The 18,113-nt window shown below is 42.8% G+C and overlaps 1 protein-coding gene and 1 non-coding gene across 2 annotated transcripts in view; one reads left to right on the plus strand and one right to left on the minus strand.

The window, feature by feature from the left end:
- The window catches only part of DPYD (dihydropyrimidine dehydrogenase), an 832,560-nt gene that overhangs the window by 535,385 nt on the left and 279,062 nt on the right, over positions 1-18,113 (plus strand). The window contains exon 15 of the mRNA XM_029062931.2: positions 15,296-15,364. Within this exon, the coding sequence (XP_028918764.1) occupies positions 15,296-15,364 (69 nt within the window). The remainder of the gene's footprint in view (positions 1-15,295; positions 15,365-18,113) is intronic.
- LOC114811598 lies at positions 6,944-7,081 on the minus strand. The gene has a single exon (XR_003759294.1). It is a non-coding gene; the product is annotated as a small nucleolar RNA SNORA7 (small nucleolar RNA).

The following is an 18,113-nucleotide window of genomic DNA, read 5'->3' on the forward strand; positions in this document are numbered from 1 at the left end:
TGCCGCCCACCTCCTCACCGTCCCTCGGTCTCGCCTATCCCGCCCTCGACCCCCGGGTCACGTCCTCCCGCGGTCCTGGAACGCCCTCCCTCCTCACCTCCGCCAAACTGATTCTCTTTCCCTCTTCAAAACCCTACTTAAAAATCACCTCCTCCAAGAGGCGTTCCCAGACTGAGCTCCTCTTCCCCCTCTACTCCCTCTGCCATCCCCCCTTTACCTCTCCGCAGCTAAAGCCTCATTTTCCCCTTTTCCCTCTGCTCCTCCACCTCTCCCTTCCCATCCCCACAGCACTGTACTCGTCCGCTCAACTGTATATATTTTCGTTACCCTATTTATTTTGTTAATGAATTGTACATCGCCTCGATTCTATTTAGTTGCCATTGTTTTTACGAGATGTTCTTCCCCTTGACGCTGTTTATTGCCATTGTTCTTGTCTGTCCGTCTCCCCCGATTAGACTGTAAGCCCGTCAAATGGCAGGGACTGTCTCTATCTGTTGCCGACTTGTTCATCCCAAGCGCTTAGTACAGTGCTCTGCACATAGTAAGCGCTCAATAAATACTATTGAATGAATGAATGAAAGGAAGTGCTTTAGTGGAATTTGAGTCATCTGGAGATGTGGGCTGCATCTGAGACAAAAATTCCAAACGTGACTTTCATTCCATCCTATCATGACTTCTTCTTTGGCAACCACCTTTCTTCTCCTGTGGCTGAATGATGATGGGTCAACCTGAGGCATTTTGAAATAATTTGTTTTTAAATAATTCAGAAGTATCCCTCTTTCCAAAGGTAATTCTTCCACCGGAGGATCATTATTTTGTTTGAGTGGTTAGAGCTAGTGTTCAAAGCCTTATTATCACCCTCTTCCAAGTAAATATCAGAAAACAACAGAGAAAAGGTCTGCATGGTCCACTTTGAACTTTTCACGATTTGAGGATTTGGATGTTTTGGTCACCTTACGAAAGCATTTCTCATCTTCCCAAGTTCATCTGTCCTGCTGAATATTTTTGAGGAGGTATTCTTGCCTAGCAAGAGATGGTCCAACCATATGATTAATTCATTTTATAAGTACTTTTCTCTTAAATATCCTGGCTTCCGGGCTTTCAAAACAATTATGTGTGGGGAGTTGTGGTGAGGAAGATTTCTAAACAAACATCTCATTTTTTTTTTGAAATCTGCATTAACATCTGTGCGTTCATGAGTAACTCAGTGAATATGAACGATGGGGAAACATTGCAGGCAAGAGATAAAAATAGATTTTTTCCAAGCTCTCCATGTCATCTGAGGAAATGAAAATATTCTCGAATCATGAGAAGAATCATAGGAGCGGCCTTTTTGAGTCAAACTACCAATACATTGACATTAGTCTTGTTCATATTCACTGCTTTGACAGAAGATGAAGTACCCAGTGTTCACACTGCAGTAATTGCACTGAAAGTCTGTAGAGAAGATGATTCATTTTGGGGCTTGATCTAGTGAACATTGTAAGACCCTTTTCTTGGGGTGTAGGTATTGGTGCTTACAAAATTTATTTTATGGTGCTTACAAAATTTATTTTATCGTGCTCAACATTCTTTGTAGCATTCTCATTTAACAGACATTAATGACTTTAGCAGATGCTGGATTTCATATTTGATTTAAACCAAGTGTAAATATGTTTCCCCAAATATTCAAATGCCACCAATAAAGTTTGTGTCATCATTTTCGGGGGATCAAGTTTCCCAGTTCATAAAACCACTCTCTGGTAGTTAAGCAAGCAGTTTGGGAAGAATTTTAGCTCTTCCAGACCACAAAGGACTTATGAATGCTTCATTATAGTAGGGTTTGTATCATGTAGACAGCAGTTCATATACTAGTCCTAATGTGAAAGAGTTAATGCTCTCCATAAGATACATAAGCTAACAGGAAGTAACGCCAGGTTCTTGGAGAATTGGGCTTCTTGCTTATAATTTAAAGGGCAGTGAAATATTTGAGGGTGAAATTTATGTTGGACACCACGCACTAGCATCTCTTACAAAATGTGAAAAAGTCCATTGGAAAAATCTCTGATATCCTGAACAAAGGAGTGAAATAAGATACAACAAAATCCTTCTAAGAAGACATTCATGGAATACAAAAATAATTTATGAATTTCCTCCTCTCACAGGACTCTGTAGGCCAACTTTTACCCCAAAGCTCCCAAATACCAGTATCATTCCCCATTAGAATTCTCAATTTTGCTGATAAAATGCATTGGATTTTCAAAATGTGGTGAAGGATTTGATATTCCAGCTCCCAATAACCCATGCTAGACAACGGTTAAACACATCCATGATTTGTATTGAGAGATCCATTTACGCGTCCTTGTGGTGACAACACCAACATATGTAAGTCCCCTGACAGAGCTAAAAAACAAGAGACTCCTTCAAATTGGCCTTCTTGTGCCACCATCCACCATCAGTGAATTGCATTTATTTAGCTCTGACTGTGTGCAGAGTACTGTGCTAAGCACTTGGGAGAGTACAACGTAACAGAATTGATAGATGTGTTTCCTGCCCACAGTGAGTTTACAGTCTAGAGGGAAGTGGTTAGGAATGGGTGAAATTACTGGATCACAGTGGCTTTTGCTGCTTTTAGAGCTAAAACAGGAAAACCATGAAGGATGGGATAGGATCTTTCAAACCAACACTATTTCGTTTTCAAGAAAAGTTTAGTGAATTTGCCTGGGTCTGCACAAGCGCAACACTCCAGACATTGGAAGAGACTGGAATTTATGGTTGGAATGTACGACGATCTTTTTTTTTTTCTGAAAGAGTTCGATTGGTCGGAAACAGTTGGCACACCTCTGAAATTCTGTAACTTGAACAGTAGAGGATTGTAAACTCCTTGAGGATAGTGATCACTGATACTCATTTCTTCTATACTCTCCTAAGTGCTTAGTAAAGAGCTCTGCATGCAGGAGCTCAGTAAATGTCATTGATTTCTTCGTTGAAACTAGTTTACAGAGCATTTAATATTGTATCATTTTAAAAAACATTAAAGAAAAAAATCTCATAAAATAATTGAAGCTTGTATTTACATCATATTTTCATCTGGAAACATAAAAACACAATTAATTTAATGTTGGTACTTGTTAAGCTCTTACTATGTGCCGAACACTGTTGGAAGCGCTGGGGTAGAGACAGGGTAATCAGGGTGTCCCACGTGAGGCTCACGATCTTAATTCCCATTTTACAGATGAGGTAACTGAGGCACCGAGAAGTGAAGTGGCTTGCCCAAAGTCACACAGCTGACAGGTGGCAGAGCCGGAGTTAGAACCCATGACCTCTGACTCCTAAGCCCAGGCTCTTTCCACTGAGCCACGCTGCTTCTCAGTTCAGATGTTAACTCAATTTTCGCTGGCTCCTATGATGGGAAAGTCTGTGACAGTAGAAAGAACATGGGTCTGGAAATCCGGAGACCTGGAAATCCCAGCTCTGCCACTTGTCAGCTGTGTGACTGTGGGCAAGTCACTTAACTTCTCTGTGCCTCAGTTCCCTCATCTGTAAAATGGGAATTAAGACTGTGAGCCCCACGTGGGACAACCTGATTCCCCTGTGTTTACCCCAGCGCTTAGAACAGTGCTCTGCACATAGTAAGCGCTTAACAAATACCAACATTATTATTATTATTATCCCAGTTTTGGTACTTTCCTTCTATGTGACCTGGGGTAAGTCACTTAATTTCTCTATGCCTCACTTTCTTCAGCTTTCAAGTGAGGATTAAATACCTATTCTCCCACTCCCTTAGACCGTGAGTCTACTGAGGAAGGGAATTGGTTCCCATCTAATTGTCATTTAGCACAATGCCCAGTTTATCAGGTCACACAATTATTATTATTACTATTATTATAAGTAGTAGTAACATTATTGAAAAGATCGCCTCTAGACTGTAAGCTCTTCCTCTAGACTGTAAGCTCCTTGCGGGCAGGAAAATGTCTACAAATTCTGTTATTCATTCATTCAATAGTATTTATTGAGTGCTTACTATATGCAAATATATGTACTAAGCGCTTGGAATGTACAATTAGGCATATTATTCGGCATGTTATATTATACTATCCCACATGCTCTGCAAACAAAAAGTGCTCAGTAAATACGATTGTTTAAGCACCTACATATGAAATATACAGCATTACTGCTTATTAATTTTACTCTTATTGCAAGTTCTTGTTTTGGGTTTTTTTTTTGCCACCGGCCCTGGGTATTATTAATGAGAGAGACCAGTTTTCTTCTCCATGGAAGGAAGGAACCGCTTCTCCCATCTCCATCCTGAATAGTTTAGTTGGGTTTTCTCAGGCAGGGAAAAAAAAACAAACAAAATAGCCTCAATTTCAAGATAGTCACTCTATATGCTGAATGCTCCAACGTGGTGCAGTTGGAGCTTGTTAGATGCTGAGCCATTGGGTAAAGCAAGTAGTGATTCTCGTGCTCCTGGAACTAACACTCATTAACTCCCCAGTAGGAGTGACTTTTTTTTAATGGTATTCATTAAACACTCTGAGTCAAGCACTGAGGTAGATACAAGTTAATCAGACCTGATACAGTCCCTGTCCCACATGGGGCTCACAATCCAAGTGGGAGGGAAAACAGGTAACGGATCCTGATTTTGCGATTGAGGAAGCTGAGACTCAGAAAATTTAAGTGACTTGCCCAGGTCGCCTAGTAGGCAAGTGGCAGAGTCGGGAGTGCCGTTGAGCTTTTAGCAGAGGAACTCGGAGAGAAAAGCAATCTGCTGTAGTGATGATGTTGGTATTTGTTAGGCGCTTACTATGTGCCGAACACTATTCTAAGTGCTGGGGGAGATACAGGGTAATCAGGTTGTCCCGCGAGAGGCTCACAGTCTTCATCCCCATTTTACAGATGAGGGAACTGAGGCACTGAGAAGTGAAGTGACTTTCCCAAAGTCAGACAGCTGCCTCTGGGAGAGTATTCTGCTGCCATTTTCACAGGCAACCAGGAGACTAGAGGTTTACCAAAATGAATTAGAATAATGGAGTGAAATGATGTGGCCAGGATGTTTAGGACTTGCATTTTCAGAGCAAGAACCAGGAATGTGAGATCAGTGACTCACCATTACTGGTAACATAATCTGTACATTCTGGTACATCCCCCTAGATGGTAAACTTACTGTGGGTAGGGAACACATTTGTTATATTGTTGTAGTGTATTCTCCCCTGCTCTTAGTACAGTGTTCTGCACACAGTAAGTGCCAATAAATACAACTGACTACATTCTCTGCATTTGGATTGGTAGCTACCTTTAATTCACTCCACTGTCAGCCCCACAGCACTTTAGTACATATCTGCATTTCATTTTAATGTCTTTCTCCCCCTGTAGACTGTCAGCTCCTTACAGACGGGGAGCATGTGTACCAACTCAGTTCTAGTGTAATCTCCCAAACGTCCCAAGCGTTTAGTACAGTGCTCTGCATATAGTAAGCACTCAATAAATATGACTGATTAAAAATGAGGCATGCAGATTTATTGTTTATCAAAAGTGGAGAAAAGCATCAATTTTAAAGAAAAAAGTACCTAAAGAAACAACTGTGTTCTTATTTGAGATTTTTAGAATCAACATAATAGAGGAAAGCGGAAGAAATGTGTCATGTTTAGTGCCATATTTTAACATTTAAAAAAAAATTAGGAACTTTACTAATTGTCTGTTAAAGATCTATGATTCTATGTTTAATCGTTTCCAATTGAAATCTGTGGTATTAATATATTTCAGGAAAGGGTATTTGAAACCTCATACAACACAAATAATTCCTCCTTTGGAAGACCCCAGTAAAATGATCGATGACTCTTTGTTTAATCGTTTGACAAAACCTAGCTCAGCTACTTGTAATTTACAGTTGTTCACCTTTGTGACTTTTCAGCTTTTCCTTGCTAAAAAAATTTAGTTTGTCTTGAAGCTGAATTGTTGTCTGGATTTCCAATGTACTTCACAGTATGGGTGCAGAATATAAAAATGGTGTTGCCCATGTCTATTTCTGGCACAGTTGGCTTCTAGTAAAAATGAATTTGACGATTCAAAGGCTGTTATATCCTTTCAGTTCAGAGCTTTATGGAACTTTCCACTCTTAATTTTGTTGTCTGGTTGGTTCCGTCATATTGATTTTTCACACCAAATTACAAAGTTTGTTGTGTTGAAAAAAAAAACCACATTTATTTAGGACTTGAAATTGCTTTAGATTCTTAATATCTTTATATCAACTATCAGAAGAAAATAGTAAGAATAACTTGATTCTCATGACACTGAGAGGGAATCCATTTGTTGTTTTGTAATTTGGATGATTTCCAAAAAAAAATGATAGGTCGGTTTACAAACTGTTATCTTTAGAATGGGCACATTTTGCCTTGTACATTTCCCCCACAAGAAGTCCTATTTCCCCTACTTTCTCCAACCCTTCCCCTCTCCCCGACTGGGGCAGAAGAAGGTTTGGAAGGTATTCTGCCCATATTTAATTAGCAGACTATTCTCCTTCTAGCAGCAGTTTCACTGTGGGGAATATCTAGGGCCAGCAATCCCAAGAAACACTTGAATTTAAGCACAGTCAGCTTGTGATAGCAGTCTCTTGCTAGGCCTCGATAGGAGCCATGAGAACACTCATGGCAATCCTGACTTTCAGCTACCTGGTTCCACTCATCCCTAGCAATGTTTTTAAAATACTATCCCAAACATACATACTTACATTCACATTTCACAAAAACAGGTCTTGTTTCTTCTTTAGAATACTTGTCTTATGCCATCGAGTCTTTTCCGACCCGTAGAGACACCACAGACACATCATTCTGGTAGTGCGCCCATAGTTTTCTTGGTAAAAAATCCAGAAGTGGTTTTCCATTGCCGCCTTCCGCATAGTAAACTCAAGTTTCCACCCTCGACTCTCTACCACGCCGCTGCTGCCCAACATGGGTGAGTTTTGATTTGAAGCAGATGGCCTTCCACTCGCTAGCTGCCGGCCAAGCTAGGAATGGAATGGACAGACCTCTGCTTGACTCTCCCTCCTGTAGCCGAGACTGGTAGAGGACTGGAAACTCTCCAGGTGCGACCCTGAGAAGGGTTACAAAGCTTACTTATGATAAAATGGTAAAACTGTTTGGACTGCTACTGAAATATTTAAGCCTATGCTAGATTTAAAATATCATCATCATCAATGGTATTTATTGAATGCTTACTGTGTGCCTCAGTTCTCCTGTTCTCCCTCATACTTTCATTCATTCAATCCTATTTATTGAGTGCTTACTGTGTGCAAAGCACTGTACTAATGCTTGGGAGAGTACAGTACAATAAACAGACACATTCCCTGCCCACAGCGACCTTACAATCTAGCAAGATGTGGGAAAGTCAGTATTTATTGAGTGCTTACTGCATGCATAGCACTGTACTAAGTGTTAGGGAGAGTACAAAATCACAATATAATACTAATAAAGATGTTTTTTGTGAAGCACTTACTATATGCCAAGCACTGTTCTAAGCACTGGAGTAGATACAAGGTGATCAGCTTGTCCCACATGGGGCTCACAGTCTTAATCCCCATTTTTCAGATGAGGGAACTGAGGCATAGAGAAGTGAAGTGACTTGCCCAAAGTCACACAGCTGACAATTGGCAGAGATGAGATTGGAACTCACGACCTCTGACTCCCAAGCCCGGGCTCCCTCCACAAAGCCATGCTAGATGCGTTCCCTTCCCACAATAAGTTTGCGGTCTAGAGGAGAGGGTCTGTGTCCGATCTAACTGTATTCACCCCAGTACTTAGAACCATAAAGTATATGCATAACAAATAATATTAAAAAAAATGTGGGTTGAATGAAAGAGATAAGGTGACAACCCTAAGGTTACAGGCTCTATACATTATAGCCCTGCTATTGATCCAGTCTAAAAAAGCAAAGCTAGTGGAATCAGCAAACCTGGATTCTAGTCCACCCAGTTCTCTATGCTGGTGTTGTGCCATCAGTGGAGAATGGGTGAGAGAGGAAAAAAAAAAGAATGACATTCCACAACATGGATAGACCCAGCAGGAATTTTGAAAAATAACTGGCTGAAGTGGTTGGGAAGGATCACTATCAATGCCATGACAACCATCACCAAGGTTATGATACGTAAGCACAGCATCAGCATTACGCCGTGTTCACTGTGCCTGCAACTGGGTTCTGTATGTAAAATAATAATAAAACCCTCTGGTTGCACTTTTCAACAATAACTGTGGATTTTTAAAATGCTGACTCTCGACCAAAGGGTGCACTAAGCATTGGGATAGAAACAAGATAGGTTGGACACGATCCCTTTCCCACTGGCCTCATGGTATAAGTAATCGGGAGAAGAGGTATTAAAATTCCCATTTTATGTATGAGGAAACTGGGTCACAGAAAAGTCTGGTCTACAGGAAGCAGTGGGGCCTATAAGAAGTAGCATAAGCCTAGTGAAAAGAAGATGGACCTGGAAGTCAGGGGACCTAGGTTCTAATCCTAGTTCTGTTGTCTGTCCTTGGACAAGTCACTCAACAGCTCTGTGCTGCATTTCTCTCTTCTATAAAATGGGGATAAAGTATGTGTTCTCCCTTCCCTTTAGACTGGGAGCTCCATGTGGGAGAGGAACTGTATCTGGCTTGATTTTCTTGCAAATACAGTGTAGGGAAAAGAGAAGCAGCTTAGCAAATATCCCAGTTGTTATTATTCTTGTCCACGGTCACACAGCAGGCACGTGGTGGAATCGGGAATAATGTCTGGGTCCTTTCACTGCCAGATTTGTACTCCTTCCCCTAAATCCGGCTGCTTCTTGCACCTTTACAAGGTGCTGCAACCCAGCCACATTTTTTTAATGGTATCTGTAAAGCACTTACTATGTGCCAGACACTGTTCTAAGCGCTGGGGTAGATAAAGGTAATCAGATTGGACACAGTCTGAGTCCCACATAGTCCCTTATCCACTAATGGTCTTGAAGTCTCAGGTCTGAGTTTCATTCATTCGATAATATTTACTGAGTGCTTACTATGTGAAGAGCACTGTACTAAGTGATTGGAATGTACAGTTCGGCAACAGAGTTTCCATGTTGTTCCAAAAGGAAAACTTCACCAATAGGAATATATCCATACCCGTGTGTTCTCAGGTTGCCTGAATATGCTACCTTTGAATCTAGTTTGTGAAAAATCTGGCAAAATGAAATGTAAATATGAAAATATTCAAAATAATGTACGGCCAGTACTTTTCAGCATGCATTTTTCAAGTGTTTTATGCCATTTGCCTGAATAGATTTTTAAGATATGCCTTATACAATGTGTTAGCAAGAATGGGCTATTAAATCAGTTCATGTGTCATTGACAATTTAAGTTCAGGTGGCTCAGTGGAAAGGGTAACCTGCACCATGGGAAATTATTCTCATCATAACTTTCACATTTGGAAGAACCCCTAGGTTCCATTTAGGCCTTGCTTCCTTGTTCCTCATTCTTATTGCAGAAATAGGTATGAATTGTGTAAATTGGGGGTTTAGAGGTACATCAGTGACCACAAGTGTTCAACTTCCGTGACATATTTTCTGCTGACTTGTTTCCATCAATACGTGGCTGTTAAGCATTTGAAATATAATTTATACTGCTCTATGTGACACAAGACCTAACTAGGGTTTGTTGCTAAAGGGCATTTGTCATTTGAGTAATCTCATTTTAAATTACAGATCTTGAAAGGTGAAGAGAATTGTAACGTTTTTGGTACTTTTGCACGTGCCTCAATTATAGGACGATGATGAGTCCCTTCGGGAATGACAGCTCTTCACTAAGAAATAAGAGATGACATAGTGGCTAGATTTTTTTAGACTGAATAGTAGTAGTATTCATAATATTTATTAAGTTCTTATTGCATGCAAAGCACCGGAATAAGAACTGGAAAAGAATTTGCAGATGAGAAGTTCCTGTCCCGGCTTAAAATCAAAAAAATTAAATGGGGGAGAGTTGACTGGCGAAGTAGACACAAGGAGAGATGAAATAATACACTTAAGAGAAAAAGAACAAAAACTGAGAATTGTAGGGAGCTGTGGCCAGAAGAGCAGATTTTCAGGTTTCTCATGACCCAAAATCCAGTCATCCTCAGAGCCAGAAATTCAAAGTGCTGCCCTTCATATGATTATAGGCTTGTTGTGGGCAGGGAAGGTGTTTGCCAACTTTGTTGCATTGTCCTCTCCCAAGAACTTGCTACAGTGTTCTGCACATAGTAAGTGCTCAATAAATACTACTGATGATGATGATGATGATGATGATGATGATGAGACATTACTTATCACACCGTGACATATGAAGGATATAGTGTGATTCACAAATGCACCATGCAATGCCATTAAATTGCACTGTTTTGTGATGATATTCAGCGTGACATCAAATCACGCTATTTCATCCTGCAATGAAATGGCTGTTTTCAGACTTAATAATAATAACCTTGGTATTTGTTAGACACTTAATATGTGCCAAGGACTGTTCTAAGCGCTGGGGTAGATAAAAGGTAATCAGATTGTCCCACGTAGGGCTCACAGTCTTCATCCCCATTTTACAATGAAGTAACTGAGGCACAGAGAAGATAAGTGACTTACCCAAGGTCACATAGCTGACAGGCAGTGAAGCTGGGATTAGAACTCATGACCTCTGACTCCCAAGCCCGGGCTCTTTCCACTAAGCCACGCTGCTTCTCTGCCCCCTATCCCTTCTCCTGTGCTGGGCTGCAGAGCTAACACTGGCTCTGATTTGGGCCGTGGAGGCAGTGGAATCTGTCCATTGGGTCTTTCGAAAAGTAGAGGTCCATTAACCCCACAGAGAAAATGAAAATAGGCCTTAGGGAATCCTATATGATCTAGTTGAAAAGAGCAAAGGAAGGTGGTTGGAGACCTACCTATTCCAGCTCTGCTACTTGCCTGCTGTCTCCGTACCTCAGTTTTTTTTCAGTTTTTCTCAACCAACACTTTATTACCCCACCCCACAGAAAACACACCCACACACCCACCCAAACACACACACAGACATATATACATATTTCCCCTATTTTTAATTTATTTTAATATCTGTCTCTCCCACTCTCCCTGCTCCTTGTGGGCAGGGATTGTTCAGTGTGACTCAGTGGAAAGAGCCCGGGCTTGGGAGTCAGAGGTCATGGGTTTTAATCCCAGCACCGCCACTTGTCAGCTGTGTGACCTTGGACAAGTAGCTCATCTGTATAATGGGGATTAAGACTGTCAGCCCCACGTGGGACAACCTGATAACCTTGTATCTACACCAGTGCTTAGAACAGTGCATCACACATAGTAAATGCTTAACAAATGCCATCATTATGATTATTATTACCAACTATATTATACTGTATTTTCCCAAGCTCTTACTAGTGTGCTCTGCACGTAGCGTAGCCTCCCTCTCCTTCTCTCTGCCCACTCTGATCCTTGGAGACTTCAACATCCATACGGATGAAACCGACGACTCCTCTGCCGCCCGCCTGCTATCCCTCCTCGACTCTGCCGACCTCCTCCTCCACCATACCGCGCCCACTCACCGACTCGGTCACACCCTCGATCTCGTCATCTCCTACCGCTGCACTATCTCCTCACTCACCAACTCTGAAATCCCTCTCTCTGACCATAACCTTCTCACCTGCCTCATCTCTCACACTCCCTCCCCCTGCAAATCTTCGCTACTGCCCCACAGAGACCTCCGCTCTCTCGATCCCATCCGTCTTTCCAATAGCATCTCGCCTCACCTCGCCGCCCTGTCCTCTCTTCCCACTCTCGACGAGCGGGTCTCCGCTCTCAACTCCACCCTCTCTACTCATCTCGACTCTCTCGCCCCCCTTTCCCTCCGCCGCTCTCGCTCCACTAACCCACAGCCCCGGATCACCTCCTCCGTCCGCCTCCTACGCTCCTATGCTCGAGCTGCTGAGCGCTGCTGGCGAAAGTCCAAGCACCGAGCCGACCTCACACACTTCAAATTTATCCTTTCCTGCCTTAATTCTGCCCTCTCCTCCGCCAGGCAAAGCTTCTTCTCCTCCCTCATCGACACCCATGCCCGTCACCCCCGCCGATTGTTCCGGACCTTTAACTCTCTCCTTAGGCCCCCTGTTCCTCCCCCTCCCCCATCTCTCACCCCTAATGATCTGGCCACCTATTTCCTCACGAAAATCAACACGATCAGGTCTGAGCTCCCCAAAGTCACCCCTCCGCCTCTCCCCTCCCCCCCCAGCGACCCCCTCCCCTACTTTCCCATCCTTCCCTGCAGTATCCTCAGAGGAGATCTCCTCCCTCCTCGCAAGTGCCACCCCCTCCACCTGCGCCTCGGACCCCATTCCCTCTCACCTTCTTAAAACCACCGCCGCTGCCCTCCTCCCTTCCTTAACCTCTATTTTTAACCACTCAATCTCCAAGGGCTCCTTCCCCTCTGCCTTCAAACATGCCCACGTCTCCCCCATCCTAAAAAAACCCGCTCTTGACCCCACTTCCCCCTCCAGTTATCGTCCTATCTCCCTACTACCCTTCCTTTCCAAAATCTTAGAACGAGTCGTCTACAATCGATGCCTAGAATTCCTTAATTCCCATTCTCTCCTAGACCCCCTCCAATCTGGCTTCCGTCCCCTCCACTCTACCGAGACTGCTCTCTCTAAGGTCACCCGTGACCTCCTTCTTGCCAAATCCAATGGCTCCTACTTCATTCTGATCCTCCTTGACCTCTCTGCTGCCTTTGACACTGTCGACCATCCCCTCCTCCTCCATACCTTATCTCACCTCGGCTTCACGGACTCTGTCCTCTCCTGGTTCTCCTCTTACCTCTCTGGCCGATCATTCTCGGTCTCCTACGCTGGAGCCTCCTCCCCCTCCCATCCTTTAACTGTTGGAGTTCCTCAAGGGTCAGTTCTTGGCCCTCTTCCGTTCTCCATTTACACTCACTCCCTCGGTGAACTCATCCGCTCTCACGGCTTTGACTACCATCTCTACGCAGATGACATGCAGATCTACATCTCCGCCCCTGTCCTCTCCCCCTCCCTTCAGGCTCGCATCTCCTCCCGCCTCCGGGACGTCTCCACCTGGATGTCGGCCCGCCACCTAAAACTCAACATGAGCAAGACTGAGCTCCTCATCTTCCCTCCCAAGCCCGGCCCGCTCCCAGACTTCTCCATCACCGTGGATGGCACGACCATCCTTCCCATCCCGCAGGCCCGCAATCTTGGTGTCATCCTTGACTCGTCCCTCTCGTTCACCCCACACATCCTATCCGTTACCGAGACCTGCCGGTTTCACCTCTACAATATCGCCGAGATCCGCCCTTTCATCTCCACCCAAACGGCTACCTTACTATTACGGGCTCTCGTTATATCCCGGCTAGACTACCGTGTCAGCCTTCTCTCTGACCTCCCTTCCTCCTCTCTCGCCCCGCTCCGGTCTATTCTTCACTCCGCTGCCCGGCTCATCTTCCTGCAGAAACGATCTGGGCATGTCACTCCCCTTCTTAAACAACTCCAGTGGTTGCCTATCGACCTCCGCTCCAAACAAAAAACTCCTCACTCTAGGCTTCAAGGCTCTCCATCACCTTGCCCCTTCCTACCTCTCCTCCCTTCTCTCTTTCTACCGCCCACCCCGCACGCTCCGCTCCTCTGCCGCCCACCTCCTCGCCGTCCCTCGGTCTCGCCTATCCCGCCGTCGACCCCTGGGTCACGTCCTCCCGCGGTCCCGGAACGCCCTCCCTCCTCACCTCCGCCAAACTGATTCTCTTTCCCTCTTCAAAACCCTACTTAAAAATCACCTCCTCCAAGAGGCGTTCCCAGACTGAGCTCCTCTTCCCCCTCTACTCCCTCTGCCATCCCCCCTTTACCTCTCCGCAGCTAAAGCCTCATTTTCCCCTTTTCCCTCTGCTCCTCCACCTCTCCCTTCCCATCCCCACAGCACTGTACTCGTCCGCTCAACTGTATATATTTTCGTTACCCTATTTATTTTGTTAATGAATTGTACATCGCCTCGATTCTATTTAGTTGCCATTGTTTTTACGAGATGTTCTTCCCCTTGACGCTGTTTAGTGCCATTGTTCTTGTCTGTCCGTCTCCCCCGATTAGACCGTAAGCCCGTCAAACGGCAGGGACTGTCTCTATCTGTTGCCGACTTGTTCATCCCAAGCGCTTAGTACAGTGCTCTGCACATAGTAAGCGCTCAATAAATACTATTGAATGAATGAATGAATGAACATGGACCTGGAAATGAGAAGGACGTGGCTCAGTGGAAAGAGCCCGGGCTTGGGAATCAGAGATCATGAGTTCGAATCCAGACTCTGCCACTTGTCAGCTGTGTGACTGTGGGCAAGTCACTTAACTTCTCTGTGCCTCAGTTACCTCATCTGTAAAATGGGGATTAACTGTGAGCCTCACATGGGACAACCTGATTATCCTACATCTACCCCAGCGCTTAGAACAGTGCTCTGCACATAGTAAGCACTTAACAAATACCAACATTATTATTATTAATCCCTGCTCCACCACCTTGCAAAAGTCACTCAACTTCTCTGTGCCTCAGTTTCCTCATCATCCAAAGTTATTTATGGAGAATTTACTATGTGCAGAGTAGTATACTAAGTGCTTGGAGTAGTACAATGCAACATAATTAGCAGACATGCACCCTGCCCAAAATGAGCTTTAAAAGAGGGATTACAACTGTGAGCCCCATGTGGGACAGGGACTGTGTCCATCCTAATTAGCTTGTATCTTCCCCAGTGCTTAATACAGTGCCTGGCATGTACTAAGTGCTTGACAAATACCATAAAGAATAACCTCAATTGATTGACTGATCTCCACATCTGCAAAAATGGGGATAAGATTCCTGTTCTCCTTTCACCCACAGATTTTGAGTCCCATGTGGGAAAGGAGCTGTGTCTGATTTAATGGTACCGTATAACGATGAGGTTATCCCATGGCTTACTACAGTGCTTAGCACATAGGGTGTAACATCCCATAACTTTTTTAAATACATTTCTTTTTCTAGAATTGAGTTAACTGTTGAAAGCCATTTGATTACCATGATCTATGTGTTCTAGCTGCAAATGCTCATACATAATAAGCACTTAATAAATACCATAATTATTATAATGCTGTAAGTTTCTGCATGGACTGTGTGCATTCTAGTTTTGCTGATTCCTTTTCCTCCAGTCAGTATTTCATCAATAGTAATTATTAATCTGGTATCCAAGATCACTTTGAGAAGGAGTTTGTATGTTGTGAACATTAATTCAGAGGACTATCCTAAATCTCATTTTCTGTGTTTTCTTTTTAGATTGTAATTGCTAGCATCATGTGTACTTACAACAAAGATGACTGGACTGAGCTTTCCAAAATGGCTGAGGTAATGGCTTCTCAATGCACTTTTTTATTTCTTTTGTCCTGTTTCTATTAGTCTTAAATAAGAAGCTGTAATAAAAAAAATCCTACAGTAAAATGAAATTGAATTTAGAAATGAGAATTTAAAGCATGTCCATTATAATTTGTTTATCCTGTTTTTTTTTCATTAAAACGATTGAAATGTAAATTTAAAAGGAATCTATTCTGCAAAAGTGGTCCCTTGGATTTTATGCACTACCTGAAAATCCTTTCGTCTATGAATCCATATACTTTTTATTTGCATATTAAGCAAACTGTATATTATGATGGATGCCATGATAAAATGTGATTCTACCTTTGAGAGCCTAACTTGATCTTACCTCGCCTTCAGGCAAACTAGTTTGACAGCACCAGAGGAAATTTTGAATATAAAACAGTTGAATATTTAAAGTATAAAAGGTTCATTTAATGCTATTCTGGCTTTAATACAGATTGCATAACATTATAGGACAGAAAGCTACTGAACAGAATGCTAGTCAGCAGGTTTCCTCTAATATAAATCTAATTTTGCACAACTGAAAACACCTAAGCAAATGCCCTGATTTTCTATTTTAAATTGGAAAAAGAGTTTAAAAATCTACACCTATATCTGACATAAGGATATGATTTTTTTTTCAATTCAGAGAGAAGTGTATTATCCTCTGACTCTATAAAAACGAGGTGGGGGGAGGTGTTAAGCTAGCAATAATAGTTGGCTAATTGGTTCTGAAGCTTCCCTAAGAATCTCCATTTTATTTGGGCTTTTTAAACTTGTGAGGAAAAAAAATCACTTCTGGGACTTAAGGGAATGAAATTAAACATAATTAGTAATTGGCTTTGTGATCTTCAGTTCTAGGTCCCTTTTATACGTGTATTTACCTAATTGACCATGAAATCTTCTACAGGATCCATGCTTGACAAGAGCTTTGCCACTTTTAAGCTGACTATGATGAATGACTTAATCATGCTATTCCCTTCTCTTCTTTTGTAAGGCTTAAAATGCTCAAATTCCCCTCTCCCCCCCACCCCAGTAATAGGTTTATATTTAAGGGTGAAATACATTTTGATGGGCAATTAGAAAAATTACCCTATAGTACTCTTGTTTCTTAATTTATAACATATAACATCTTATTATGTGGAAATATTCCTCATCTTCCAGCATTGTTTTGGATTCTATTAGCATCAAGATCCCATTAAGTAGACAATATCTGTGACCTTCCAGGTCACAAAAGTCCCAAGAGGTGTAGTGTGTATTGTCTCCCCAGGAGGCCAGTCCTTTCATGGGAAAGATCAATTTGTAGTAGGAACTCATAACAAAAAGAAAAATCAGTTTTGGGTTCCCGAAAATGTGACTCTGACCCAGCAGTGTCAAAGGAAGAGAACTTCCTGGGGTTGGTAGTGAGTGCTCTGACTCACTTGGAATGACCCCATCTTTAGACAAAATGAAAACATTTAAAATACTTCTACACTCATTTTTTTTAAGAGACAGCTGTTATAAGTACAGCTGCCGAATGAAATAGCTGATGGTGATGAGCGAGAGAGCTGCTGTTTGTTGTTGTTTTGGGTTAAACAGAGAGATTTAGTCTGTTCAGGTTTACTGCTTGGAATCCATGAGGCCTCACTCACACTGTCCCCTTGGGGTGATGTAATGTGGGGTCATAGAAATCACCTGGCGGCTTCTTCCCAGCTCTCTTTTGAACAGTGCTTGGCACATAGCAAGCACTTAACAAATACCTTTATTATAAAAATATTATTATTATTATTAGAGCAGTAGCAGGAATCCTTGGGGAACTTTGGCAAACGTCTCGAGAATCCAGGGAACTAAAGGTACAATCCATATGGAATTTTTAAATGGCTAAAGGAGGGATTCTCAATTTATTAGGTCATCAGAGAAGATTTCACTCCATCTTTTCTAGTGCTTGGACAAGCTTGGGTGGCCATCATATATTGATGATTTTAAGGGGCAGATCCTCAATGAAAAACAAACAAAAATCCAGGGCTCAGATATTTTCTACAAGTCAATATAATGTAGTAAATGAGGTGATGAAAATGAGTACTCATTAAATACTTTTTTCTAAATGTTGGATAATGTGAAGTACTCGAAGCTAGGACTGTGAGGGCATCCCCTTCCAGCTTTAGCTTGAGTGCCGGCTCGTAGCTCACCTTCCCGGAATCCTCACAAGATAAGGACAGTGAGGTCAAACCCACAGGCTCTCCAGCTGCCCACCGACCAGACCCTTGGCCCCTGTGTCAGCACAGGATATTAAGTATCAAAGTCTTTTTACTGAGACTACAGTCCTAAGGAGAACTGCATTCCAAGTACATGATACCAAAGATTTAGACCCTTTCCCTCCCCCTGAACGTCCATTTTGGCTCCACCTGTGCCTCATCACCTCCCTGAAGTCCCTTCACCATCATTCTGTCGCCTCCTCTTCCATCACTTCTCTAAACATCCCTTTTATAATTTGTATGTTGGGACAAGAGTCCAGTCGAGGTTACTTCTTGCAACTGGAGCGATTTTAGTCTTAATTTTCATCAGCGTACTCCATTTCCCTTCATTAACCCCTAGTTCACATACATTAGCTCTGTATTTTCTTTGGCTTAGCTTTGCCCAACACCGACGTACTCCATCCTGCATTTTTTTTTAACCATCTTGTTTTGTCATAACTGGTCCCCTGCCCATTCTTCCCCACTTTCCGTGGCCTCTGTTCTCTAGCTTCCCAATCCAAATATAT

This window comes from Ornithorhynchus anatinus, chromosome 4 (genome assembly GCF_004115215.2).
Source record: "Ornithorhynchus anatinus isolate Pmale09 chromosome 4, mOrnAna1.pri.v4, whole genome shotgun sequence".
NCBI lineage: Eukaryota > Metazoa > Chordata > Mammalia > Monotremata > Ornithorhynchidae > Ornithorhynchus > Ornithorhynchus anatinus.